The sequence below is a fragment of the Trachypithecus francoisi genome, unplaced genomic scaffold (genome assembly GCF_009764315.1).
Source record: "Trachypithecus francoisi isolate TF-2019V2 unplaced genomic scaffold, Tfra_2.0 Lachesis_group8, whole genome shotgun sequence".
NCBI lineage: Eukaryota > Metazoa > Chordata > Mammalia > Primates > Cercopithecidae > Trachypithecus > Trachypithecus francoisi.
In genome coordinates this window covers 108,005,528-108,031,190 of record NW_022681473.1, presented here as the reverse complement: position 1 = coordinate 108,031,190, position 25,663 = coordinate 108,005,528, and the positions used below count along the sequence as shown (strand labels likewise).

Sequence of the window (25,663 nt, the reverse complement as noted above, 5' to 3'; positions counted from 1 at the left end):
CCACCATGTGGTTGCTTCTGGGAGTGCCACAGTGGAGGGAAAAAAGCAACCTCCACCCCAACATAGACATGGGCTTGGGGAGGGCCGCCCCTGCCTGGTGAGGGATTGGTGGATGTAAGGGGGCCTCTGGGGTGCCCGGCTACCTCGCAGCACCCTCCCCACCCCATGCCTGGCCGCTATCAGCCATCTCACCTCCTGGCATTGACACAGCTCTGAGGGTGAGGTCACCACTGAAGATGTAGCCAATGAATGTCAACCTGTGCCCCAGGGACTGTGCCCTGCCTGCCTCCACACCTTCAGGGGACCAGAGGAGACAGGATTGCAGGGGCTCAGAGGGCCGTTTCCCCTTGCGGGTCCACCATGCATGGCACCAATCCCGAAATGGCTCCTGGAACCCACACCCCTTCCCTGCGCTCTCACCTGGGGCCCAAGCCCTCCCAACTGGCTTTTCCTGTTCCTGGCTTTGTGTGGCGCAAGTTCCCCAATTATGCCCACATTATCTCAGCCGCTGGGCAGCCTCCAGCAGGCTGGGGGAGGGGTGGGGAGCACCCAATTATCCTGCTGGAGAGGGCCTAGGGCTTAGCTGCTTGCCAGCTAGCCCGTCAGCAAGAGTGCTGGGCCGTCTGGCCCACTGACCTCACCATGGAACTGTTTCTGGAGTGGGGCCACAGCTGCACTGGGCTGCCATCAGACAGTTAGGGCCAGGAGGACCACTGGGACTTGGGAGGCCAGCCTACTGCCTTACAGAGGAGGAAGATAGGGCTCAGAAAGGGGAAGTGACTGGCCACGGTCCCACTGCCTGCTAAAGGCAGAGGCAGGCTACAGCGTAGCCCTCCCAACTCGTGGCTGGATGCTGCTTCCATCGTATTCCCAGCCCACGGGGCCTCTGCCGAGGGAACATCAGCTCTGAAGCACCCCACAGGCTGGCAGAGGGGACAGCTGGAGGGGCGAGGCTGGGGATAGGCCTGATGGACCTTGAAGGGCTGTGTGGATGTGAATCAGCACAGAGAAGGCGGAACCTCAGGGAAACTTTCAGAACATGGCAGGGCCTGGCTTGGTGAAGCCAAAGATAGACTTATTCAGCAAGCATTTCTTGAGTAGCTACTCTATGCTGAGCACCAGGGATACTGCAGTGACCTAGAGACCTGGCCTGTGGCGTCTCGAGCAGAAGAGAGGGGAGCAACTTACTGCACTGACCGTGGGTTTTGGGGCCCTCAGTGGAGCCTGTGCTGCTACAATGTCCCCGTCATGCCGAGGAGGCGAGTGAGCATAAGCCCCAAATTTCCACTCTTGGATCCCAGACTCCTTTGGGGGGTCATTTAGGCCCTTCCCCTGCCTTGGGTTAGTACAGGGCCTGGTGTTATTGATGACGCTCAATAAAGTGAGTGAAGTAAGGACACAAAAACATGAAGGATACAAATGACAGCAAAGGACACGGCTTGTGGGGAGTTGGCAGGACTCAGGAGAGAGCTGGAGGGTACAGCCTAGTGCTGGGGACAGCTGCCCCACGTTAATGGAGCTGAGCCAAGTTCAGGGGTAAGGAAGCCCAAACAAAGGACATTCTAAAGGGGATAACACAACCCATGTGGAGACTGGAGGGAATTTCACTCCCTCCTTCTTGCAAATGTCTGCTCTTTTGACTTCCATTGCGATTTGTGTAGTAACAAATATTTACTAGCATCTACTATGTGCCAGATGCTGCGCTGGGCACTGGGGATACAGAGATGGAAAGGACAGACCCTGCCCTTGGACGAGTTCACAGTCTGGAAGAGAAGCTAGATGTGTAACCACCACCTTCCAAGGCAGGAAAGAGCCGAGCTAGAGGTGGCCAGGTTAGCTGTGGCAGGGAAGATCAGGGAGGCTCCCGAGGTGGCCTCAGGGGGCCGTCCACAGGTGGAGAAGGGGAAGGACCGTCTAGGCGGAGGGAGCTGCCTGGGTAAGAGTCTAGGAATATTGGGTGGATAGGCTCTGTGCTCCATGGAGGCCGGGACTGAATTGCTCCTTGATATGACCCAAATGTTCACACTAGATCCTGGAATATGTCACTCGGCAAATCGTGGCTGAATAAATGGGAGGAAGAGGGAAGGAAACCAGGAACGTGGCATGTTCTGAGGATGGGCCCAGTCTGGTACGGTGGGAAAGTGTGACTGATGGAGACAGGTGGACAAGAGGCAAGTGCAAGGAGGTCTTGCCAGGAGAAGGCATTTAGACTTCACTGTGAAGGCCATGGGGAGCTAGTGGAGGCCTGGCCTTATGCAGTGCTCACTTCCCTCTGCCAAGCTGGGTAAGGGGGCCCAGCCAGTGCACCAGGGCATGGGGATTCAGCTGTGGGGGAGAAGACAGCAGGGTGGCCATGATGACAGCCACCGTGGGCCTTCGAGCTCACCCAGAGCCTCCTGCCTCTGACGCACCTTCTCATCCATCATGCCATTTGGTTCCCCCAGTAACCTCATGAGGTGGAGAGGACTGGATTCTCTGCCCCATTTAACAGAGGAGGAGACCAAGGCCTAGGAAGGCAAAGCAGCCGGTGCATGGCTCCCAGGCTGGGGCTTGCTCGAAAAGCAACCAAAAATGAAGGTGCAGACGTATGTTTGCTAACACAGAGTGATGTTTATAATCTATCACTAAGGGAAAAAGCAGCTTATGGGGTAATATGTACAGCATGATTCTGACTTTTTAAAATAGATAGATGGTTATGTGGATATACACAGATATAAAGTAAAAGAAGATAGATCCTTCAAGATTACCTGAGCAGAAGGATCATGGGATGTTGTCACTTTCTTCTCATGATTTTTCAGTGTTGCCTAGAGTGTTTTTATAACAAGTAATTAATACTTTTACAATCAGAATGAAAACAATAATGACTGCTATAAAAGACAAGACCAGAGCACAGGGAACTGTGTGGGTGGGGGGAGGCTACGCCTGACACTGACCACTTTCTGCCGTCCTCCTGGCCAGGCGCCCACTCCCAGGTGGTCCAGGTGAATGACTCCATGTATGGCTTCATCGGCACAGACGTGGTTCTGCACTGCAGCTTTGCCAACCCGCTGCCCAGCGTGAAGATCACCCAGGTCACGTGGCAGAAAGCCACCAATGGCTCCAAGCAGAATGTGGCCATCTACAACCCATCCATGGGCGTGTCCGTGCTGGCTCCCTACCGCGAGCGTGTGGAATTCCTGCGGCCCTCCTTCACCGATGGCACCATCCGCCTCTCCCGCCTGGAGCTGGAGGATGAGGGTGTCTACATCTGCGAGTTTGCTACCTTCCCTACAGGCAATCGGGAAAGCCAGCTCAATCTCACGGTGATGGGTAAGCTGCCCTGGGCCCCCTCCCTATTCATCCAGAGGCCTGTTACCTCGGGGCATGGCCATCCTCAGGATGCCTCAGTGACCCCAGACATCCCCCTTGGGTGGGCATGCTCCCATCATTCCAGGCATGAGGCTTCCAGTCCCTTCTAGCCAGGCCACCCCAGGATTCACTAGGGATTAGGGGCAGGGGCTTAGCTCTAGACAGTGGGGAATGTCGTTCTTCAGGTTGAAGCCCACAAGGCACTGTGCAGGCAGCAGCACCAGACACCACAGTAAGGAAAGGAGCCACCTGCACTGCTTGCCTTAGACATGCTGGGACTCCAGGAGACCTAAGCTCGATGACGAGGATATGACTAGTAGGGCAGAGAGGACATAACATTAGACATGATGAACTTCCTGCAAGAGGTTCTGGGACAGGCTTTGATGCAGCACAGCTGAGAGGCAGGGATGGCCAAGGGGACCTGAAGACAAGGCCTGACGGACACCACACACTTTGGGCCAGTGCATCTTGGACAAGTCAACAGAGCTAGTCCCATCACTCTCTCTGCTTCCTCACAGCCAAACCCACCAACTGGATAGAGGGTACCCAGGCAGTGCTTCGAGCCAAGAAGGGGCAGGATGACAAGGTCCTGGTGGCCACCTGCACCTCAGCCAATGGGAAGCCTCCCAGTGTGGTATCTTGGGAAACTCGACTAAAAGGCGAGGCAGAGTATCAAGAGATCCGGAACCCCAACGGCACGGTGACGGTCATTAGCCGCTACCGCCTGGTGCCCAGCAGGGAAGCCCACCAGCAGTCCTTGGCCTGCATCGTCAACTACCACATGGACCGCTTCAAGGAAAGCCTCACTCTCAATGTGCAGTGTGAGCAGGGCTGACTGCCAGGGGCCTCCTGGGGTGGGCGCCACTGTCCCTCCTCCTCCCTCCTCTCCTTTCTCCTCCCTTTCTCTTTCTGGGGGTACTTTCTTCTCCCCTCCTGTCTCCCCCATCTCCTCCCTTTGTTTATTTTCTCTCCTCCTTCCATGTACCCCTCCTGTTTCCACTCCAGGGCTCTGTGATCGCCACCCTCCCTCCCACACTTCCCTCTCTCCTGGCTGTTTCCATGCCACTGCTCCTTCCATCCCTTCCTGGCTGAAACTCCCTTGTTGTAAGTCCCGCTCTCCTGACCTCACCCTCTTCAAACATCCCTTGCCCCACAGATGAGCCCGAGGTAACCATTGAGGGGTTTGATGGCAACTGGTACCTGCAGCGGATGGATGTGAAGCTCACCTGCAAAGCTGACGCTAACCCCCCAGCCACTGAGTACCACTGGACCACGTAAGTGCTGCAGGGCTGGCCAGTCACCTTGGAAGACGGCTGGCTGGACCACGGGTGATGGGGGGCAACCACCCTACCTCCAGGAGCCTTAGACAGGGAAGAAATTAGGGTCTGGGCTCAGTGAAAGCGGGGCCATGAGAGAAATCCCCACCACCAACACACACATATACATTATGTCCATGTGTGACAGTGTCAGGGTCAGTGGAACAAGCCTTTCTGCCAGAGGGGTTTCCCTTGTGATCTGCTTCCCTCCCTCTTCCTAATAAAGAGTTCTGTCATTTTCCTTTGGTGATTTAGCCTGAGTCACTCCAACCCCAACCCCCCAGTATTTATTTTTGTCGAGGTGTCCCCTGGGAGGCCGGTGTTCTGGAGCATCTCAGCTCTTTCTTTGTTCCTATTCCTTCTCTCTGGCACCCCCAGATTCTTGGGGAGGAGGCAGCAGCCAGCCCAGAACGCCTGTGCTCATGGAGCACGTGCCCTGTGGCCCGCCATCCCCTTCTTGGCCTCACGGTCTTCGCCTTGACCTTGAAGGGTCCTGTCTCCCCTCCAGCCGGCTCAGACAGCTGGGGCCAAGGCTCTTCCCAGAGAAGAGCTGGATGGAACACACACAAAGACAGGAACGTGGGGAACCAAGGAGAAGGTTGATATGGGTGGCCAGGAGACAGCTGCCCAGAAGGAGTCTGTCCCCTTTTTCTCGGGAGCAGAGGGCACTGGTATGCCCTACCTATGATTTTTACTCCACTTCCTGGAGTAAAAAGTGCTTCTGAAGGTGTGAGTGGGCAGAGCCTGCTGGCCGAGTTCAGCTCTGAGGACCCAGGAACTGGTAGGTTCAACAGAATAGCTTTGTGGCCTCGGGGGTCAGGAGGAAGGAGGAAGATCCCTTGTCCTTGGCAAATTTGCAAGTCACTTTCCACATGAAAAAGTCCTGTGACATTCCCAACAAAAACACAAAGTAGTGGAATGGAACATACTTCCTATCTCATTACCCGAGTGGCTTGCCCAGGCCTTTTGCCCCAGTGGTTCTACTTTAGGAGATCTGGGGTTAGAACCAAGGCATCTGTATTATTATTATTATTATTATTATTATTTTGAGATGGAGTTTCACTCTGTCACCCAGGCTGGAATATGGTGGCGCAATCTTGGCTCACTGCAACCTCCACCTCCCAGGTTCAAGCAATTCTTCTGCCTCACTCTCCTAAGTAGCTGGGACTACAGGTGTATACCACCATGCCCAGCTAATTTTTGTACTTTTAGTAGAAACGGGGTTTCACCATATTGGCCAGGCTGGTCTCGAACTCCTGACCACATGATCCGCCCACCACCTCGGCCTCCCAAAGTGCTGGGATTACAGACGTGAGCCACCATGCCGGACTGGCATCTGTATTATTAACTAGCTGCCCAGGAAACCAAGGACCGACAACCATGAGACGTGAATAGGAAGCTAGAAAGAGCACTTTACCAGGAGTCCCAAGATTTGGCTGGAGCTCCCATGCTGCTGCCTGCAGCTCCCATGCTGCTGCCTGCCAGCTGTGGTTCCCTGGCCTTGAACCTCAGGTTTCATCTGTTAAGTGGGACCAGCATCTACCTAGCCTGCCTATATTCCCATATTATGATCAAATATGAAAAGCTGAATAATATAAAACTACTAAGTGAAAGAGATTATTAGTATTATTTTTCTTCCTTGCAAGACAGATCCTACCACACAAGCTCAGCAAAAGGTCTAGAGGGCCTGGAGCCAAGTGGGTGACCCAGGAACAGCTTCTTTTTGAGGCTGGAGAGTCATAACCCTACGCGTGTCTCCCAATTCCCACAGGCTGAATGGCTCTCTCCCCAAGGGTGTGGAGGCCCAGAACAGAACCCTCTTCTTCAAGGGACCCATCAGCTATAGCCTGGCAGGGACCTACATCTGTGAGGCCACCAACCCCATCGGCACACGCTCAGGCCAGGTGGAGGTCAATATCACAGGTAGGAAGCTGCATCCTCCCCAGCCTCTCTGCACCCACGGTTCCTTCGCCACCTGCATCCCTCAACTTTGGGCGGTGCCACTGTAGGAAGATTATCTCCTTTTCCAGCTTCTCTAGTTCTCCCTTGAGCTCTGGCCATTGGTTTTGCTTTGCTTTTCTCTTTCTTTCATTTAAGGGCGTAAATGAGACAGTCACGGTGACCCCCAATCAGAGAGGGGCAGGAGGAAGGCTCCGGGAGGGAAGAAGGAAGTGCTGTTTACAGCAATGCTGTTTTGGGGGCCAACAGAGCCTGCCTGTGGATCTGCCAGCAGCACACACCGTGGGATGCTGGTGTGGTGGGGATAGGTTTACAGGTGGAGCTCATCTCCTCCAAGGTCTGCACCTGTGGTCGAGGACCTCTTCATGAGCCAGAAAGTGAGGCTTACCTCAAGCAGGGACACTGGAGAGAAAGCGAAGATGTAGCCCAAAGCCATAGTGCTTTGTGTGCCCTGCAACTGAGCTCTCCCTGCAGCTTTCTGTCAACTTACCTATCCGGGCAAAGGGAGGACAAGGGCTAGGATGTTCTGAGGAGAGACTTCACCTGGGACATGAAAGGAGCATGGGCTTGATGTCAGACAGCTGTGACCCTGGACAGGCCCTCATCTGTAAAACGGGGACAGTAGGATGTGCCTTGAAGGGCTGTTGTCAGAATTCTATGTGATGTAGGTCAAGTACTTAGCACAGATCAGTCTGTCAATAAATGGCCAATGCTCCATGATTATTACCCTGACCTCCATCATTATCCTTATTATTAATGGAAGCGTCAAAACAGGTCCACACAGGGGTAAACTGCCATCACAGCTTCACATGTGGAGTGTCTTTTACAGTGGACCTGAGCCAGCTGCAGGGTGACAAAGTGACAGAGGGTCTTAAAAGAGTAAGTGGTGTCCCACTGTGACTGAGATAGGAAGTAATGTGCTCAGGGACACAGAAGACTGGTCGGCAGTTCCTGGGCTCCGGCCACAAAGCTTGGGCAAGCCATGACAATTCATGAGCTCTGAGCCAGTGTCTCTGGAGTGGGAGACCTCATTTGTGGGTACATTTAGGGCACAGTAGCAGAAAGAGCCATGTGAAGTTGTCCAGGGTCTGCGCCTACCTGTCCTCAGAGCCGTCCTGTCACCTCTCTCACCCAGGAGCGGGAGTGTGGAGCCGCTTGCTGTTGTCTGCAATCCCTGGCCTCGGCCCTGAGACTGGTCATATGAGGAGGAGCATCAGGGTTGGAGCCTGGGGAAAGCTGGGGGGTTTCCACGGGTTGGCAGGCGGAAGGAGCTGGTGTCACACACTTCTCCCCAGCGGGGAAAGTCCGAGTAGAGCTCAAAAGGAGCCTCAGGGTTATCCAAGCTCCGGCCCTGAAATACTGGGGGAGTCAAGGGGGAGGTGGGAAGAGCAGGGCCTGTGTTCCATGTGGAGTGGCCATAGAGAACATGACCACCCGTCAGGGAGGCACTGTCACATGGGGGACAGCACAGACCTGGCCTGAGTGTTCACACACTGGCTCTTCCTAGCTGTGTGGCCTTGAGCAAGTTCTTCACCTCTCTGAGCCTCGGCTTCCTAACCTCTAATGCGGAGATACTCACACTTGTCTCAGGCCTCTTACGATCATGCAGTACTCACTGCGTGGCGAGACCTTCCCCTGATGGTGGGCTATCAACACGTGAGGGGTGTGGGCTGGGGGCAGGAGGGCCGGGCCACCTAGGGTCCCAGCTGGAAGAGGGACACAACATGGCTCTTGCTGACAGCCCTGTTAGGCAGGAGCCAGGAACTGGCACATGGCACTCACTGAATCATTGATAGGCCCAGTAGCTGAGCGGCTGGCCTCCCTCGGACGGGACTCTCAGCCCCTCCAGAGGACTCAGGGAGGTGGTCTGAGCCTTCTCAGGGCTGTGTGTTCTTGCTCTCAGGCAATTTCCAAGCAGCAGCTGACCTCACCACCCTCCATCCCACGTCGGCCAGTGCCTGCCACATTCTCTGGGGAGCCCACCCTGCAGGGCACAGCCATGCCCTTGCTCTAAGCCCCACGGGTCCAGAGGGGATGCATGAGCGAGAGGGATAAGTGGAAATTTAATTTTTCATTCTGGCCATTCGTTCGGGTAATAACTTTGCCCTGGGCGCATCTGGAAAGGGAAATGAGGAGTGACTGGGGCAGGGCAGAAGGTGGGCAGCAGGGGGTGTGCTGAAGGGACACGCGTGTGCAGAACACGTGTGTGCTGGGCCACTGCACACCTGCACAGACTCGCTTTGGCACGGCTTCTTGGGGCCCTGGGCCCCCAAGGAGGGAGCACTGAGTGGTTGCTGGGAGATGAGTGAGTAGGCTGGGCTGGAGGCCGAGGCGCCCAGGCCAGGGAAGCATGGGAAGGAAAATGGCTAGAGCAGAGTGGGCAGGGAGGAAGAAGGAAGGCCTTCTCTCTGTTGGCCACAGGGAGTCTCTGAAGGGCTCTCAGCCAGGAAGCACCATGGTGAGGTGTGTGGGTTAGACTGAGCATTCAGGGGGTTGGGTGGATGGCACCAGGACACCCGTTAGGAGCTGCCACCATGAGTGAGTCCCTAGTGGGAAACAACAGGCCCAGGCTGTGGCTGTGGTGATGGGGGCACTGAGGAGATGGACCCGACAGGACCTGTGTGTGCTTCTGTGGGCTCAGGCCCCAGAGAAGCCCCTTTTAGAGGCTCTTACACAGAGGAGCAGTTTCATGGGGTGGGCCCAGTGGTGACAAAATGAAGCTCCCTCCCTTCTCCCTCTGGGGTAATGACAAGGTGGGGAGAGGCCCAGGGTGCAGCCTCGACCAGACTGAAAAAAGCAAATGAGGCAGGCTGTATCCCTGTGGGTGTCAGGAAGAGACAGGCCAGGCCTCTCCAGCTGGGACCCAGCCTCTCGCCACTCCCAAGAGCAGGGCAGGGAGGCTGCCAGGGTGTAGGATGTCCATCCCCACTCCCATCCCAGGGTGCGGGGCGTCTGTCCCAACTCACATTTCCAGTGAAGCCCGGGCTCAGCCCTTGCGGGCGAGGATCACAGTCTGCCCGTCAGGCCTGGAGTTCTTCAGACCCAGAGTCGTGGGCCTTGAAGGCCAGTGTCCTGGAAGGGAGGCAGGTGTGAGCCTGCAAGTGTGCTTGTCCAGCCATGGTATGGACATGTGTCTCTGGGCGTGTAAATGTGAACCAGTGTGAGCAGGCTCCGTCTGCATGCTGAGTGTGCACGTGGGAGCCTGTGGCTGTGCTGTGGCAACGTGCCATTCTCTGAGCCGGCGAATGGCAGTGTGTTGGGAGGTCTAAGAAGGCAGCTGCATCCGTTCCTCCGGGAGGATTCGGTTCTCCCCCAGCTCGCCGAGGCCCTGCCTGATGGTCTGACACGAGGCACAGCTGCTGCAGCTGCAGATGGACAAAAGCGCTTCCCAGAGGTGAACCCCAGGCCTCCCCACTCTCCCTGTGGCTGACTGCACTGCATGCTGGGAGTGTGGTTCTTGCAGCTTCCGGGCCTAATCTGATGCCAGAGCATTTCCTGCCTGAGGAAGCAGCAGGCATTGGTTTTGGAGGCAAACCCAAACATTCTCTTTGACCCCAAACCTCCAGATCCTAGATCCAGACTGTAAGCCCTAACATGTCACTGTACCTCAGATCTATCCAAAGCCCCCAGCACCAGCCTACCCACCTCAGAGAACCAGGACCCCAAAGGCATGCGGAGTCCCCACTTCCCCACTATCCTGACCAGCCAGGGACCCCAGAAGAGAAGCTACAACCCTTCGGGAATGGGGACAAGCTGCTCCCTTTGTAAGAGGATGTGAGGGAGGCTGGCTGGGCCCCTGCCAGCAAACATAAATGACCCTGCGGCCTGGCTCTTCTCTCTTCTCCCAGCTGCGGCCCTTGCAGCCCTGCTCCTGGCACAGAGACAGGAGCTACTGGCTGAGTGTAACAGCTGGAGAGGGGGAGGGGGAGGGGAGGACGCTCCACTCCACACCAGACAGCCCCTTCTGCTTGCAAATGAGTTGGGTCCCCACCCTTCTCCTTTCTTCTCTCCCTCGCTCAGTATCCTCACTCGAAAGTCTTTGATGCTGGAAGGTCATCCCAGCCATTCTGCTGCTGCTACACAGGCCCAGCCCTAAAGTAGCCAAAATAACCAGGGTTCTATTTGATCCCAAAAGATCCCCAGGAAAGAGTAAACCTCCTTAGAACTTGGGGAAAAAAGTTGGCCAGGTGCGGTGGCTCACACCTGTAATCCCAGCACTTTGGGAGGCCGAGGTGGGCAGATCACTTGAGATCAGGAGTTCGAGACCAGCTTGGCCAACATTGGGAAGCCCCGTCTCTACAAAATATTAGCCGGGTGTGGCAGTGCATGCCTGTAGTCCCAGCTACTCAGGAGGCTGAGGCACAAGAATTGCTTGAGCCTGGGAGGCAGAGGTTGAAGTGAGCCGAGATTGCTCCACTGCACTCCAGCCCAGGCGATGGAACGAGACTCTGTCTCAAAAAAAAAAAAAAAAGAAGAAGAAAAAGAAAAGGACTTAGGAAAAAAAATTAAGCAGAAGGCCTGGAGGAGAAAAAAAACCTGGTATAATCTGGTCCCAAGCCACCACACCACTCCTCCTGTCACCCACTCCAGAGAAACAAGGTCCTAGTGGGCCCTGTGCAGGTTTATTTGAGTCTCTCCTGAATACTTGCTCCACCTAGAACAAGGCTCATCTCTAAGACATAATCTTGCCATTGTATAGAATTCATTGTCGTTCAACAAATATTTCTTGAACACTGGCCACGTGACAGGCAATCTAGGTGCTTGGTATAAATCCATGAGCAAAACAGACAAAAAGTCCCTATCCTTGTGGAGCTTATGTTTTCGCATAGGAGGAAAGACAATAGATAAAATACACTTTTAAAAAATATGTAGCCCGGGCGCAGTGGCTCACGCCTGTAATCCCAGCACTTTGGGAGGCTGAGGCGGGTAGATCATCTGAGGTCAGGAGTTTGAGAGCAGCCTGGCCAATATGGTGAAACCCCGTCTCTACTAAAAATACAAGCATTAGCCAGGTGTGTGGCATGTGCCCGTAATCTCAGCTACTCAAGAGGCTGAGGCAGGAGAATCGCTTGAACCCAGGAGGCAGAGGTTGCAGTGAGCCAAGATGGCGCCACTGCACTCCAGCCTGGGCGACAGAGTGAGACTCCGTCTCAAAAAACAAAAAAAAACAAGTAGTAATTTTGAAGGTGAAATTGAGGAGGAAAAAAAAGAGCAGGGTAAGGGGATCCCAAGTGCTGGGGACCACACAGGTGGAATGGGCTCATGAGCTGCAGTTTTAAATAGGGTAGTTGGGGAAGGTCTTGATGAGAAGGGGCTGTTTGAGCTGGGTCCCAAAGGAGGTAAAGGAGAGAACCTGGGGCCCCTGGGGAAGTGGCTTCCAGGAGGCAGAGCAGCCTGTGCAGTGTGTGCCAGGAGTGGGGCAAGCCTGCAGGAAAGCAGGAACAGATGACTCCAGAGGTGGGGCGGGGCGTAGGGCACGCAGAGCATGTTAAGGCTCTAGGGAGACTCATTGGAGGGCTCTGAGCAGATGTGACTTACACTTTAACAGGATTTGTCTGGCTGCTGTGTGGAAAACAGTCCACAGAGGGAAAGGGTGGAATCAGGAAAGCAGTTAGGCAGCCATTGCAGTCAATAATCCAGATGAGAGATGAGGGTATCTTGGATCAGGGTGGTAGTGATGGAGATGGTGAGAAGAGGTCAGGTTCAAGGTGCATTTTTTTTTTTTTTTTTTTTGAGATGGAGTCTTGCACTGTTACCCAGGCTGGAGTGCAATGGCACAAACTGGGCTTACTGCAACCTCCACCTCCCAGGCTCAAGCAATTCTCCTGCCTCAGCCTCCCAAGTAGCTGGGATTACAGGCACCCATCACTACACCCAGCTAATTTTTGTATTTTTAGTAGAGACGAGGTTTCACCATGTTGATCAGGCTAGTCTTGAACTCCTGACCTTAGGTGATCCATCCCCCTAGGCCTCCCAAAGTGCTGGAATTACAGACATGAGCCACTGTGCCCAGCCTGCATTTTCAATTATAACTTACAAACTAGTTGGGATACCAGTCATTCTTGTGAAACAGATAAGACCATACACTCTACCATACTGCAATGATGTGACTTGAGAGGTCCAGAAAATTCAAACTAGTTGAGGAAAATGTAGGAGAGCTTTATTTTTTATTGGGTCTCTGCTGTTGAAGAAAGCACAAAAGTAACAATAGTGAACTTATAAACTACTGCAACACACTGAAATGAGTCAATCCCAAATGATCATGAGGCTGCCACTTCCTCAAACCCTGTCCTCATTCCTGCAGAAGAGAAGAACTTTAGCCATTTGAAAACTGGCAGAAGGACCAGAGCCAGGCATGGTAAATTCTAATTTGCATTTATTTGCAATTTATACAGGCTTTACTATGCTATGTCAGTATGTGATTAATGGAATGACCTTAGCAGTTGTTGCAACCAGAATGAGAGGTGCAGACCATTAGTACATACAAATTCAAAAGAGAAAAAGATCACGGTAAACTGGAGAAGAGAAGGCCCCTGAAGAAGGGGCTGGAGAAGTGCAAGAGGCAGGGAGGGAGGATGAGGAAAGCACTCCTGGCGGGGCAGACTGCATGTATAAAGGCTTGTAGTAAGGAATCAACTTGGATAACAAGGACAGCAAGGAAGGTGAGTTGACCAAACCCAAGGTAAGGTTGCATGATGGAAGCTTTGAAGGCCAGACTGCACAGCCCAGCAGGCAGCTGGGGAGCCATTGCTGATCTTTGAGAAAGGGAGTGGTTGTGTCTACACAGTGAAGACTAACCTGGTGACTGTGGGTGGGGTGACTCAAGGCAGGCAGAGGCAAAACAAAAGTGGGAGATTTAGGAATTGACCACAGCAGTAAAACCTGGCATAAGTTGCATGGTGGTGGCAGTGGAGACGGGGAGTTGTGTCGAATGGAGAGGGTTTGGAAGGAAGACGGCAAACCGGGTTGGTACGGATGGGTTTTGAAGTGGTGCTGAGAATTGCAAATAAGGATGTGCTAGAGGTCAGTTTTTCTCATGTGTCTGCCTAGATGTCAGTGGTGTGAGACTGTCTTGGAGGCAGGAGGTATGGGGTTCATGCTCCAGTATGTTGGGAAACATGGCATTTGACGTGTCCCTCTAATAGTTCACAGTGTGCATGAGAAGGTAACAGGCTCTGATGCTTTGTCTAAGCCAACATTTCGACCCCCATATTCTTGCTGACCCTTTGAGCCAGTGGTTTGAGGTTCCATGGGCCATAGTTCGGGAGATGCTATGGAGATACAGTCCCAGAGTTGGGCGAGAACTATGTACCCTAAATAATTTGGAGAGCCAGCAGGATAAGGGTGACTCCAGAAGCTGATACTAGTCTGTCACTAGGAAAGAAAGCAGAGAGTCAGGGCTGAGGGTCCCCGGACAAAGCATCTAGCGAGACAGCTGGAGCAGAGAGAAGGAGCAACACAGCCAGAGATAGCACTCAGAGGGGAAAGCCGAGGACCACGGAATCTTGTACTGGAAGGAAAGGGACATGTTTCAGAAAAATGGCAGCTCCCTCCATCTGGATACTTCCTTATCCTCCTGGCCTCTCCAAGTCCGGCCTCCTCCAAGAAGCCTTCTCTAATGCCAAGACACACCACCTCGTTCCCCTGCACCCTGCCAGTTCCCTTAACATCTGCACGTGCTGTCTCTGAGTGTCCTTTGCTTCCCGGGCGAGGCTGTGAGTTTCTCATATCCCATGACTAGCAGGATAGATGCTCAATATGTTTGCTGATTGGAGGGATGGTTGAAGAGAGGAAGGCAGGTGTAGACAGGAGAGATCATTCAGATCTGAGTGAGAACTGAGGAGGGGCAGGCAGGCTGAGTACAGAGGAGGGTAGGTTCTTCCCAGCTGCCTCTGGGGTACCCCTGGTGGAGGCTGCTCCCACCTCATGGGGAGCAGTTGTGGGACCCTTTTGAGAGCGGTAAACAGATGGGACCTGGTGAGCAGGGAGACGCTTGAGGTTCCAGGGAGGCTGCTGCAGAGACAGGTGGTCAGGACAAAGATCCCATGAATATGACTGGGCAGCTGCTGGCTTACCTGCACCAAGGATGGTGGTGGCAGGTGGGGAGTGGGGTCCTCCATGGCGGTGTTCCTTTGCCAGCGCTCACATGTACAGGAGCCCCGGGCGGTCCCAGCTCAGCCGCGTGACCTTGGATGAGTGAGCGGCCTCCCCTTCCTTGGGCCCTGTGTTTTCGTCAGCCCTTCCAGCCCAAATTCCTGGAAGGCCTTTCCTCTTTCCTAGAATCTCCACCCTGCTGCAGCCTGCTGAGTGGGACAGCACCCCACACATGCCCCGGGGAGGAGGGAGCAGGCTCGGGAGGAGCATGATTCCCATGGAGTGAGAGATACTGAATCAGAGAGGGAGCAGGCAGCAGTATACCAGCAAACTTGCCCTTTACGTGGGCCTGGAGCCAGGAGGGCCTGAGCAGCTGAGGTCAGCCTTCTGGGCTTGCCCTAGACCCGCAGCCTAGTGCCTCTGACTGAGGCCAGCTATGGTCTCCGGTGCCACCCTGTGGTGGTGCCCGGAACCGTGTCCCTTAGCCTCACCTCAGGGCCTCTTTGGCCTGTGGCATGGCCCTGGTTTCAGCCACCTTCCCAGGCCCTGTAAGGCAAGGGAAGGGGCAGCGTTGGCCAAATAACGGTACTGTGGCCCGGCCCCACTGGCACAGAAAGTCACCCATCCAGCCTTCTCTCCCGTCCCACCTGCTTCCTTTCTCTTCTTTTCACCTTTCCTGCCTCCTTGTTTTGGCTGTGTCCACTGAGCATACAGATTTGCCCGTTCACGCTCATCATGTCAGCACAGGCGTGCGGGCCCTCCCGGCATGTGATCCCTGAGTGACAGGCTTGCTGTGATGGCAAGGGTGTGTGCCTGTGCATGTGCCCACTTGTGTGTACTCGACATTGGCACACACGCACACACGCACGTGCTTTCACCCGCATTTCTGCTGTCCTTGCGCTGTGCTCGTGCCCTGCCATGCTGGTGTCTTACACTTATAACCCAGGCTGGCAGCATTACCAGGCCCCCACCTTGCCCTGCAGGCCCAGACCACAGCCAAGAACCACAGCCCTGGTTTCTGGCACCTTGGCAGCTGATTGGCACTCACAGGGCATCTCCTGAGCCAGTGCCTGGGAACCTGTTTTCCCTGTGCCCCACAGGCAGACAAAATCAGGTGCAGAACACCTAGGTGGCTCCTGGTTCTGGGTCTTGGAAGCCAAGGCGATGAGGTTGGGACGCAGTGACTGCCAGGTGTCTGGCAGAGGGGTATCGGTGACATTTGCACACGTTCTATGTGCAGGAAAAGCAACGTTGCATTATTGCTGGGTGACCTCAGGCAAGTTATTTCACCTCTGCAAGCCTCAGCTCCTCGGATAGCCAATGAGAATGAATGGCATACCTCCTCAGGGTTGTGGCAGTGAATGGCATCGAGTGGACAGTGTGCTGAAGCTGGCAGTGGCACATGTGTCTCACTGCACCGTGAATGGGGATCCAGCTGGGCCAGCACCACACCAAGGGCAGTGGGGATGGAAGGCCCTGGTGCTGTGGGTACTGCCTTCTGCCTCTCCTCTTGCCTGTCTCACTCCAGCTACCAACGCTGCGGCATGTTAGGGCTCCAGGAAGGGTGGGGTGCTGCGGGGCCTCGAACTGGAGCTGCTCAAACCTGGGGTGCAGACAGCCTGTCCTTCCTGGCCTCTCCTTTCCCTGGCCCCCGCCTCCCTCCCACCCCTTCGACACCCCAGGAGCACACGCTGATGCTGTCCCCTCCATCTCTTTTCCTTACCCAGAATTCCCCTACACCCCGTCTCCTCCCGAACATGGGCGGCGCGCCGGGCCGGTGCCCACGGCCATCATTGGGGGCGTGGCGGGGAGCGTCCTGCTGGTGCTGATTGTGGTCGGCGGGATCGTGGTCGCCCTGCGGCGGCGCCGGCACACCTTCAAGGGTGACTACAGCACCAAGAAGCACGTGTATGGTAACGGCTACAGCAAGGCAGGCATCCCTCAGCACCACCCGCCGATGGCGCAGAACCTGCAGTACCCCGACGACTCGGACGACGAGAAGAAGGCCGGCCCGCTGGGTGGAAGCAGCTATGAGGAGGAGGAAGAGGAGGAGGGCGGTGGAGGGGGCGAGCGCAAGGTGGGCGGCCCCCACCCCAAATATGACGAGGACGCCAAGCGGCCCTACTTCACCGTGGATGAGGCCGAGGCCCGTCAGGACGGCTACGGGGACCGGACTCTGGGCTACCAGTACGACCCTGAGCAGCTGGACTTGGCTGAGAACATGGTTTCTCAGAATGACGGGTCTTTCATTTCCAAGAAGGAGTGGTACGTGTAGCCCCCCTTCCAGAGCCTCTGTCTGTGCCCGCTCCTCCCCAGCCCCTCCCCGCACGCTCCCCACCTCCCACTCCAGGAGCTAAACAGAGACTTGCCCAGCTGCCCAAAACCAGCCCCGAACTCCTGGGGGGCCAGGGGAGCCCAGGGCAGCCACGACTTGGCTTTGTGTTTTATTTCCTCCCTCTCCTCAGCCCTTCCCCATGGTGTTGTGTTCGACTGTGGCTTTAGTGTTACTGTATCGTCCCTTTACGGGCCTCACCCACGGGCCCCACCCGCCTGCCCTCTGTGTAGGGAGCCCTGTCCTCGTCTTGTGTACCTGGGCATCCCTCCAGGGTTTGGGGAGCCAGCCTCCCCCGCCCCCCAACACTGGAATTTGTTTGCGTTTCTTCACTGGGGGTGAAGGGCTCAGGGGGCCCCAAGAGGGAAAAGCCTCCCACACCCCCAGATGCTGCTCCTCCTCCCGGGGAGAGGGAACCCAACACCCACCAGTGAAAGCCGATGCATCCGGGAGTTTGGACCTTGGGTCTAGACAGCCGGTGTACCCAAAAGGTAGGGGGAGGGGTGCGGCTTCTCCCCAGTTCCCAGGGAGTCTTGTTTGTTAAGCGGGGCCTTGGGCAGTGTTTTCCTGCTGAGGGTGGTTTTACATTTTTTTTCCTCATTGGCCCACAGAGAGTGGAGTTGGCCTAGCTCTGATGCCTTCCCTCTTTATCCCCAATGTGCCCCCTCCATTAGGGGGTCCAGATGGGCTCCGGCCCACACTTGCTCTCTGCCTCTGCTGACACGTGCGCGCGCACACACACACACACACACATGCATACACTGCTCCTCTCTGCCTGCTCTCCCCTGGGGTCCCATGCCCTGCCCCATCCTGACACTGCCCAAGGCCCACCCATCTATTTCCACCTGGTTCCCCCTTTAAGCTGAGAATGGGGGCAGCCCTCGGTGCCTCCACCCTAGGATCTCAGGCCCACCCCAAACTGCTTCTTACAGCATGGAGGTTTCTCTGATTTCTCCCTTATCCAGCAACACTTGGTTCTGTTGGCTAGTCGGGCTGGGATCCCAGGGGGAACCACCTGCAGAAGTGAAGACACGTCCACACGGAGGGCAGTGGAGAAGGAAGCCCACATGGCAGAAGCTCTGCAAACACAGTCTGAGGGACTGAGGAGTCCATAGGATGCCTCACACACAAAGGCCATTGTCAAAGCCTGGGGCCTGGCAGAAAGTGAGGGGGGTGGGGCCGCTAGGCCACCTCCTGCGCAGCCATACCCTGGTCCCCATTCTGGGATGAGGGGAAGGCCTGGGAAAAGCCCTCCCTTTGAGTGCAGATTCACTTCTTGAATGGGACATTGAGTTCCTATCAGCCACCCCAGACTGGGTCTTCCCATGTATATAACGGAGGAAGACCCCTCCCAGCCCTCTCTCAGTCCCCCAGCTCAAAGTGCCTCAGTTCCTCCATCTGCTTCCAGATTCCCCGGCACTCTAGACTTTAGACAGGCATGCCCATGGGATGGACCCTGGGATGGAGAGGCAGGCATCGCGGCCCTTCATGCCTGCCCACTGGGATCCCAGTTAACTCACCCCAGGGTGTCAGGGACTCTGCAGGATGGCAAGTGTTGGGGAGGAGGGAGGCAGACCACTCTGTGCCCCACGGGCACTGACCCACCCTGCCATAGGCTTCCTAAGGGAGCCCCCCAGTCCCTCCCCTCCCCTCCCTGGTGCTGCTATTGAACCCCCAGCCAGCTCCATTTCTGCCCTGGCAACCCTGGGCCCAGCAGGTGGGCCATCGTTGTCTGGCCCTCACTGCCCTGGCCCCAGCCCAGGCTGCCCAGTAGCCACGTAGCAGAAGTCTGAAGCCATGCCAGCCCTGGTGCGGCGTACCCACCTCTTCACATTTGGGGTACTAGATGGGCTGAAGTTAGGGGAGAAAATTATGGGGGTCTTTCCAGCCACAGGGCAGAGGGAGGTGGAGGAGCTGGGCTGCTTCTCCCTGCAGTATTAGTGTCCCCCAGGGCAGGGGACCTGTTCCACATTACATCACTGCCCCATCCCACCTTACACCACTCTGGCCCCTCTGCTTGGTCCCCTTTTTCCCCAGGCAAGAGGCAATCCCAGGGGGCCTGCCTGATAGAGGCATTTCCTGTCCCTGTCTCCTCCTGCATCTCCTTTATCCTGCACTCCCACACCCTATTCCCCATTCTGTGATGGACTTTGAAGGCCCCAAGCCCAGCCAAAGCACTGAGTTCCCCCTTAAGACACCTCCACACCCTCCCTACAAGCAAAGCACAAATTTTGGGGTCCATGTAGCCTGGGCCACGTAGGAGGCTCCTGACTTGCCAGGGGCCCAGCCTCAGCATACCCACCGAGCAGCTGCCAGCCTGGGCTGAGCGTGGGCATGAGGCAGGGGTCAGCACTTGGGCCTAGGGATGTGAGGTTTTCTGTGCACCAAGTTTGTGGGAAGGTGGGCACTGCTGCTGGGCCCACAGACACAGTCAGCTGGCAAAAGGGAGGTCTACCCCAGCAGAGAGATGAGGACGCTTTGCTTCTCCTCCATGCCCACAGCATGAGCTGAGCTTCTGCTTTGCTGGAAATGAAATAAACTTGGTATTAATTGTGCCAAGGCCTCCCCAGTTGTCATCCTGCCTCTTGTTGCCCCCGCCCCACACCCATGCCCCTGTTTCCTTACAGATTTTGATATTGTTCTAATGTGTAACAACCATCCAAGTCCCCTTTTATCAGAAGGGTCTGAAAAGCAGCAGCATAGAGTAGGTGAACACAGGCCTGCAAGTGCGACCACCTCGGACCTAGCACACGTGCCCACAGTGGACACACTCACACCTCCAACATACCCATGCACAGGTGTGTGTACACACACGTGCACACGCATGCGTGCACAGCCACATGGCCACTCAGCACAGATGTGGCAGAGGGAATGGTCTGATCCTGCTGAAAGCCCTTAAGGAGAAAAAAAGATTTCCCAGTGCCCGGGCTATAAGAGAGCCTCATAGGGGCCCTGTTTCCTGGGCATGTGCCCCCTCTGCCAGCCAACCCCCACATGCCCAAGTCACTGGTGCAATAACTTTACTGCCTTCGTCAGAGCAGAGAAATTGGGAATTGTGTTAGGTGGGTGTGGGCAGCTCTGCTGAGCCAAGCAGACACGGGTGTCCCCTCTTCTGGGAGGAGGGGAGTGCTCCCAGGCCTCGGGTCCAGACAGAGACCGCCAAAGCCTGACTGCCAACAGAAATCCTCTCCTAGGGAGGGGCAGGTGGGGGCACCCCAGGTCCCCACATCCACAGAGCGGCTTCACACACCGCCTAGTGCCAGGGATGCCAGGAGGCAGGCCCCTGTGCTGCGGCGCAGGTGGTGAGGGTGCCCAGGCCTCTGCTGCTGCCACCGCTGCCAACACTGCCCAGCTTGCAAGGCCAGGAGGAGCCCCTGTCCCACTTGGTGCTGCTGCTCTTCTGACCCCTGCTGTGAGGAATGGGATTCTTGGTCGAAAAAAATTGGTTTTCCTTTTTTGTATAAATGAAGAGAATCCAGGAGAAGCTGCCACCCTCCCCTCCAAGCGTGATGCGCTACCTTGCTTTGGCGTCTTGTCGCCCTTTCCGCCTTTGGTCCGGGGACAACCCAGCAGATCCTCCTGGTTCTGACCTGGGGGTGTTTGCATCACCCCCTTTTACTTGTATTAAAAAAAAAATGATGGGTTGAAAATGTATTGAGGAAAAAAAATGTACTTTTTTATAAATAAAGTGTTTAAAACAAACTGGTTTGCATCCCATCACTGCCCTGTTCCATGGCAGTGGGGACGGGGAAGGGGTGGAGCTGGCCGGGGTGGCACAGAGGGATGGTGAGGGGAAGGGACCCCCACCCCATGCCCAGGTTCCAGGGTTCCAGAGGAGCAGGGGCCCTGAGGGAGACTGTTCACAGGCTGCCCCGGAACCATCTTCCATGCAAGTGAGAAGACTGTGGACTTTGACGGCAGCATTGTAGATGGAGGGGTGGGCGTCCACAGACAGAGGAAGGCCTTTAAGAAAGTAAGGCCTGAGAGGGTTGGGGGTGCACACAGCAAAGAAGGAGAGCCCTGCACCGGCTGGCGCCCTCCTGGGGGTACGGGTGCCTCCTGCCCCAGACTCCAGTTCCCCTGTCACCCACTCCTGCTGTCCTGTTCCTGCCATGTCCCCTCCTGTGACTGTTTGGAGAAGAAAACCAGCAGTGTCACACCTGCTGTGTTAGGTCCCTGGGGATGGAGAAGAGCTGAGAGCTTTATCCTTTCATCTTCTATTTCGAAGATACTGCCCAGCCCTAGCCCCTGCAAGCTCTCCCTGTGACCCACCCCTCCTGTGTCCCCCATTTCTCTCCCGGGGGCTGGTTGTTGGGAGAGAAGGTCTTCTTGTTCCTTGGTTACCTCCCCACTCTGCCCACCAGCACCATCTGCTTCCCATCTCCTGGGCTGGAATGCAGGACAAATTGATCCTGGGGGTGGGAGTGGCAGGGGCTTCAGAGATTGCCCCTTCCCAGCCATCCCTCCATCACCCCCCGCACCCAGTAGCATCTCCTTTCACTGAAATCCACACCAGCGACCCCTGGGAAAGGGAGGGGGTAGGAATGATAGAGCCAAGATGGCTGCTTAGCAGAAAACCCTCCTGCCTGTTGTGGGCAAGGTCACATCCTCCACACCCAGTACTGGGGCTGGACAGGCAGAAGTAGGCGTGCAGAAGGAGAAGCCAGCAGCTGTTGGCAGCTGGCTGAGCTTCCTCTGGAAGGCCAAACCCAGCATCCTAGAAGCGCCTGTGTTTAGATGTTGATATTCGAATGAGATGCAAATGGGTTGTTTAAGTGGTCACTTCCTCAGTTTTCCAGGCTGTCCATTTAAGTTAATTTTTAATTTGTGCAAGCTATAAATGCTTAATTACATTATTAATATATTGGAAGAGAGCAGTGGACAGAACATCCTAATTGGCATTTAACTAGAGTGTTCCGGCAAATTAGCCAAGACTTTCTCCAGTAGCGGAAGGAGAGCAAGCCGATTAGTCTCAGGCACAACCCCTCTGGACAGAGCTTTGGGCTGGAGAAGCCAGACTCAGTCCCTTCCCCAGGCCTCGGTGCCAGGATGTCCCCTTACAGACATCCCGGCCCAAAGGATACTGGGAGTCCAGGGCCATACTCTTAGTCTTCTAGTCCAGTTGGGCCTTGGAAGAACTTTCTGCTAGGCTGTGGCTCCTTCTGCCCAAACCACAACCCTTGCCTCCATCCCTCCAACACCACCCTCAGCAGAGCAGAGGACCAAAGGCCTGGAAGCAGCACCTGTCTGAGTGTCTAAGGTCCCCCTGGGACGTGTCCACCATATGCCTATCTTGGTGGCCTGGGACTAAGCTCCTCTCTGGAGACCGTAGAGGCCTTTCTCTCCATTCCCCTATCCTACCCACTCCTGGTTGCAGACGGTTAAGGAGATAAATTTGATGAATTGAGGAATTCATTTATTCATTTACAACACATTTTTGGCCACTCTGGGACTACAATGCTGTGACAGCCACACCCAGCATCCCAGCTCTAAAGAATTCAGAACGCTGGGTATCCCTGATTCCAAAATGGCCAGTGCCATCCTTGCCACAGGCTGTCGCAGACTTGTGTGTAAAGTGCTGGGGTAGCACAGGACAGGAGTGGGTCATTGTGTTTGGGAGGGTCTGAAGTGACATTTCACCTGGACCTTGAAGGATGTGTACGAGTTCTCCAGACAGAGATCTGTTGAGAGTATTTCTGGCAGCCTTGAGAATTTACCATCTTACATTAGTTGTTCTAAAAGAGATCATCTACTCCAACACACTCATTCTGCACATGGAGAACTAAAATCTAGAGAGGAAACTACGATTTGGCCCAAGTGTGTGCCAAACATGCTCAAGGGCACAGCCACATCCTGAGAGCAGCAGGAGGGGAGGAACCCAGGGGAAGGGATGGCACCAGCCTGACTCCTGGGAGGATGCTAGGTCTAGTACAAGCTTCTGTTCCCTCACAAAGCACAAGAACCCCCAGTGGGATATAAACGGAGTTTACAGGATCCCTATTGGTGTTAAGTGGAGTTGTCAGAGTCAGATGGGGCTCATCAGGGAAGACTTCCTGGAAAAGGTTCTATCTGACATGGTTTGAAGAATGAGAAGGACATGGATTGGGTGAGAAAGTTGGAGGAGGAAAGCCCTCTTAACACTTGAGGGGAGCGCCAGCTAGACCTGCTTCTGAAACCGGCACTCTGTGCCAGTGCCCACAGCTGGAGGCTCTGCCCCCACATCCTCCAGACACTATGCAGAGCAGCACTATGCAGAGCAGTCCTTGGGTTCTACCCAGATGTTGGCTTCTTGGACCCCAGATCCTATTTTCTCCCCTGGTTTACAGGCTTGATGGCAGAGCTAGACCAAGTCTCTCTCTATGGGGGACTGCGTTTCCACTCCCCATCCCCAGAACAACTACCAGATGAGGGGCTGCAGGCAATGTCCTCACCCCAGCCTCCCTTCTGCCAACCATGCCTCCCACAGCACACACATAGCACACACAGACACTCCAGGAGCTGGGGCCTCATCTGATCTGGCCCTTCTGGCAACTTGGCATCCAAGCTCATCTTGAGCGCCATGGAGAAAAGCACAGGGCTGGCTGCCTGGCTTGAGAACCAGCTGTAGGGCATCAATCATCAACATACATCACAGGCCCCATTGAGCGCAAATAACTTAACTCAGGCTACACTCCAGAATCATCTGGGGATTTTTAAAAATCAGGCCTCGTCCCATGCCAATAGAGTCAGAGCCTCTGGGATTGGGATTGGGGCCTAGACAGACTTTTTTTTTTTTTTTTTTTTTTTTGAGACGGGGTCTTGGTTTGTCACCCAGGCTGGAGTGCAGTGGCACAATCACGGCTCACTGCAGCCTCGACCTCCTGGGCTCAAGCAATCCTCTTGCCTGAGCCTCCCAAGTAGGCTACAGGCATTTGCCACCATGCCCAGCTAGTCTTATTTTTATTATTATAATTATTATTATTGTGTAGGGACAGGGGTCTCCCTATGTTACCCAGGCTAGTCTCAAACTCCTGGCCTCAAGCAATCCTCCCAAAGTGCCGGGATTATAGGTGTGAGCCACTGTGCCTGGTAACAGGCTTTTTTTTTTTTTTTTTTTTTTAATACAGTCTCGCGCTATCACCAGGCTGGAGTGCAGTGGTGCGATCTCATCTCACTGCAACCTCCGACTCCCTGGTTCAAGTGATTCTCCTGCCTCAGACTCCCCAGTAGCTGGGACTACAAGCATGCGCCACCACGCCCAGCTAATTTTTGTATTTTCAGTAGAGACAGGGTTTCACCATGTTGGCCAGGATGGTCTCCATCTCCTGACCTTGTGATCCACCCGCCTCGGCTTCCCAAAGTATTGGGATTACAGGCGTGATCCACCGCTTCCAGCCCTAACAGGCATATTTTTAATAAGCTACCCAGGAGATTCAAATGGATAGCCAGCGTGGAGGCAGAGGCCACCCCAGGTGTCAGTCCTGAGGAAGAGGCGGGTCTTGAGATAGGAAAATGGGACTGAAGGGGTGGGGAGTTGGGTGATTCCGTGAATTAGCACACATAGGGTTTGAGTGCTGAATAATGCTATTTATTGTTGACATCATTAGTTGTCATCCATCACGTTCATGTTCATCATCATCGTCACCTGTGAGACTTGGGATCCCAGATGACAGTGACTGCAATGGAGGTCACCACCTGAGGCAAGTAGGGGGCAGGATGGCGCCACACCCGTAATCCTCATGAAGCAGGTTTTTGGGGTGTAGACCACCTATGGGCGCTTGGTCCCTGGGCATCTTCCAGAAGGGGAAGAGGGATTATGAAAGAGCCCAGGCAGGAGGTCCCATAGGCCCTCTCTGAATGGAGCTCCTTGCTCCATGATGCTGTCAACCTAGGAGAAGTGAATGTGCTTCATGAAGGAAGGTGATGATGCCCCATATCCCTGTTAGGCAGATGAGGGAGGACCCTCTGAGAGAGGCGGAAGGGGAGGGTGGCAGGGCCTGTGCTCTTAGAGTCCTCCACTCTCTGCCTGAGGACAAACCCAAAGGTCCCTAACAAAGGCCTCTTCCATTCCACAGTGAGTAAAGACCTCCTTGGGGATGACTGAACCAGAGACCAGCTGGCCAGGGTTCCCCAGCCTGATCTTCTGCTCATGCCCACCATCCCCTCAGTAGCCAGCTCCTTTTCATTTTGCAACACTCCTGGGACCCTCATCCCTGAGAGCCCCTATGGCTTCCAGGGCGAAAAGGGACAGCAAGTAACAGAACGGCACAAGCTGCCTTCCAATGTAGGCTGGCAGCCCCTTGAGGGCTGGGATCTTGTCTTTTTCTTTTTTAATGTGATGCTTCACAAATTTGCATGTCATCTTTGCACAAGGCCATACTAATTGTCTCTGTATCGTTCCAATTTTAGTACATGTGCTGCCGAAGCAAGCATTGGGATCATGGCTTACTCATCCCCAGTACCCAGCCCAGAGCTAGCACAGAGTGGGTGCTCAACAGAGGCCGAACCAAATTGAACTGATCAAAATGAGAGTCAAAAGAGGCCTTTTAGCTGGGCATGCTGGCTCCTACCTGTAATCCCAACACTTTGGGGACCTGAGGTGGAAGGATCGCTTAAGGCTGGGAGTTTGAAACTA

At 54.9% G+C, this 25,663-nt stretch overlaps 1 protein-coding gene and 1 non-coding gene across 2 annotated transcripts in view; one reads left to right on the top strand and one right to left on the bottom strand.

Moving 5' to 3' along the window:
- NECTIN1 (nectin cell adhesion molecule 1) overlaps positions 1–20,751 on the top strand; it is a 66,978-nt gene extending 46,227 nt beyond the window's left edge. The window contains exons 2-6 of the mRNA XM_033207800.1: positions 2,959–3,309; positions 3,867–4,169; positions 4,505–4,622; positions 6,436–6,587; positions 16,445–20,751. Of these exons, the coding sequence (XP_033063691.1) occupies positions 2,959–3,309; positions 3,867–4,169; positions 4,505–4,622; positions 6,436–6,587; positions 16,445–16,992 (1,472 nt within the window). The 3' untranslated portion in view covers positions 16,993–20,751. The remainder of the gene's footprint in view (positions 1–2,958; positions 3,310–3,866; positions 4,170–4,504; positions 4,623–6,435; positions 6,588–16,444) is intronic.
- Positions 20,752–25,355: 4,604 nt separating this feature from the next.
- Positions 25,356–25,461, bottom strand: LOC117081826. Its single transcript, XR_004436307.1, has one exon. It is a non-coding gene; the product is annotated as a U6 spliceosomal RNA (small nuclear RNA).
- Between the last annotated feature and the right edge of the window lie 202 nt (positions 25,462–25,663).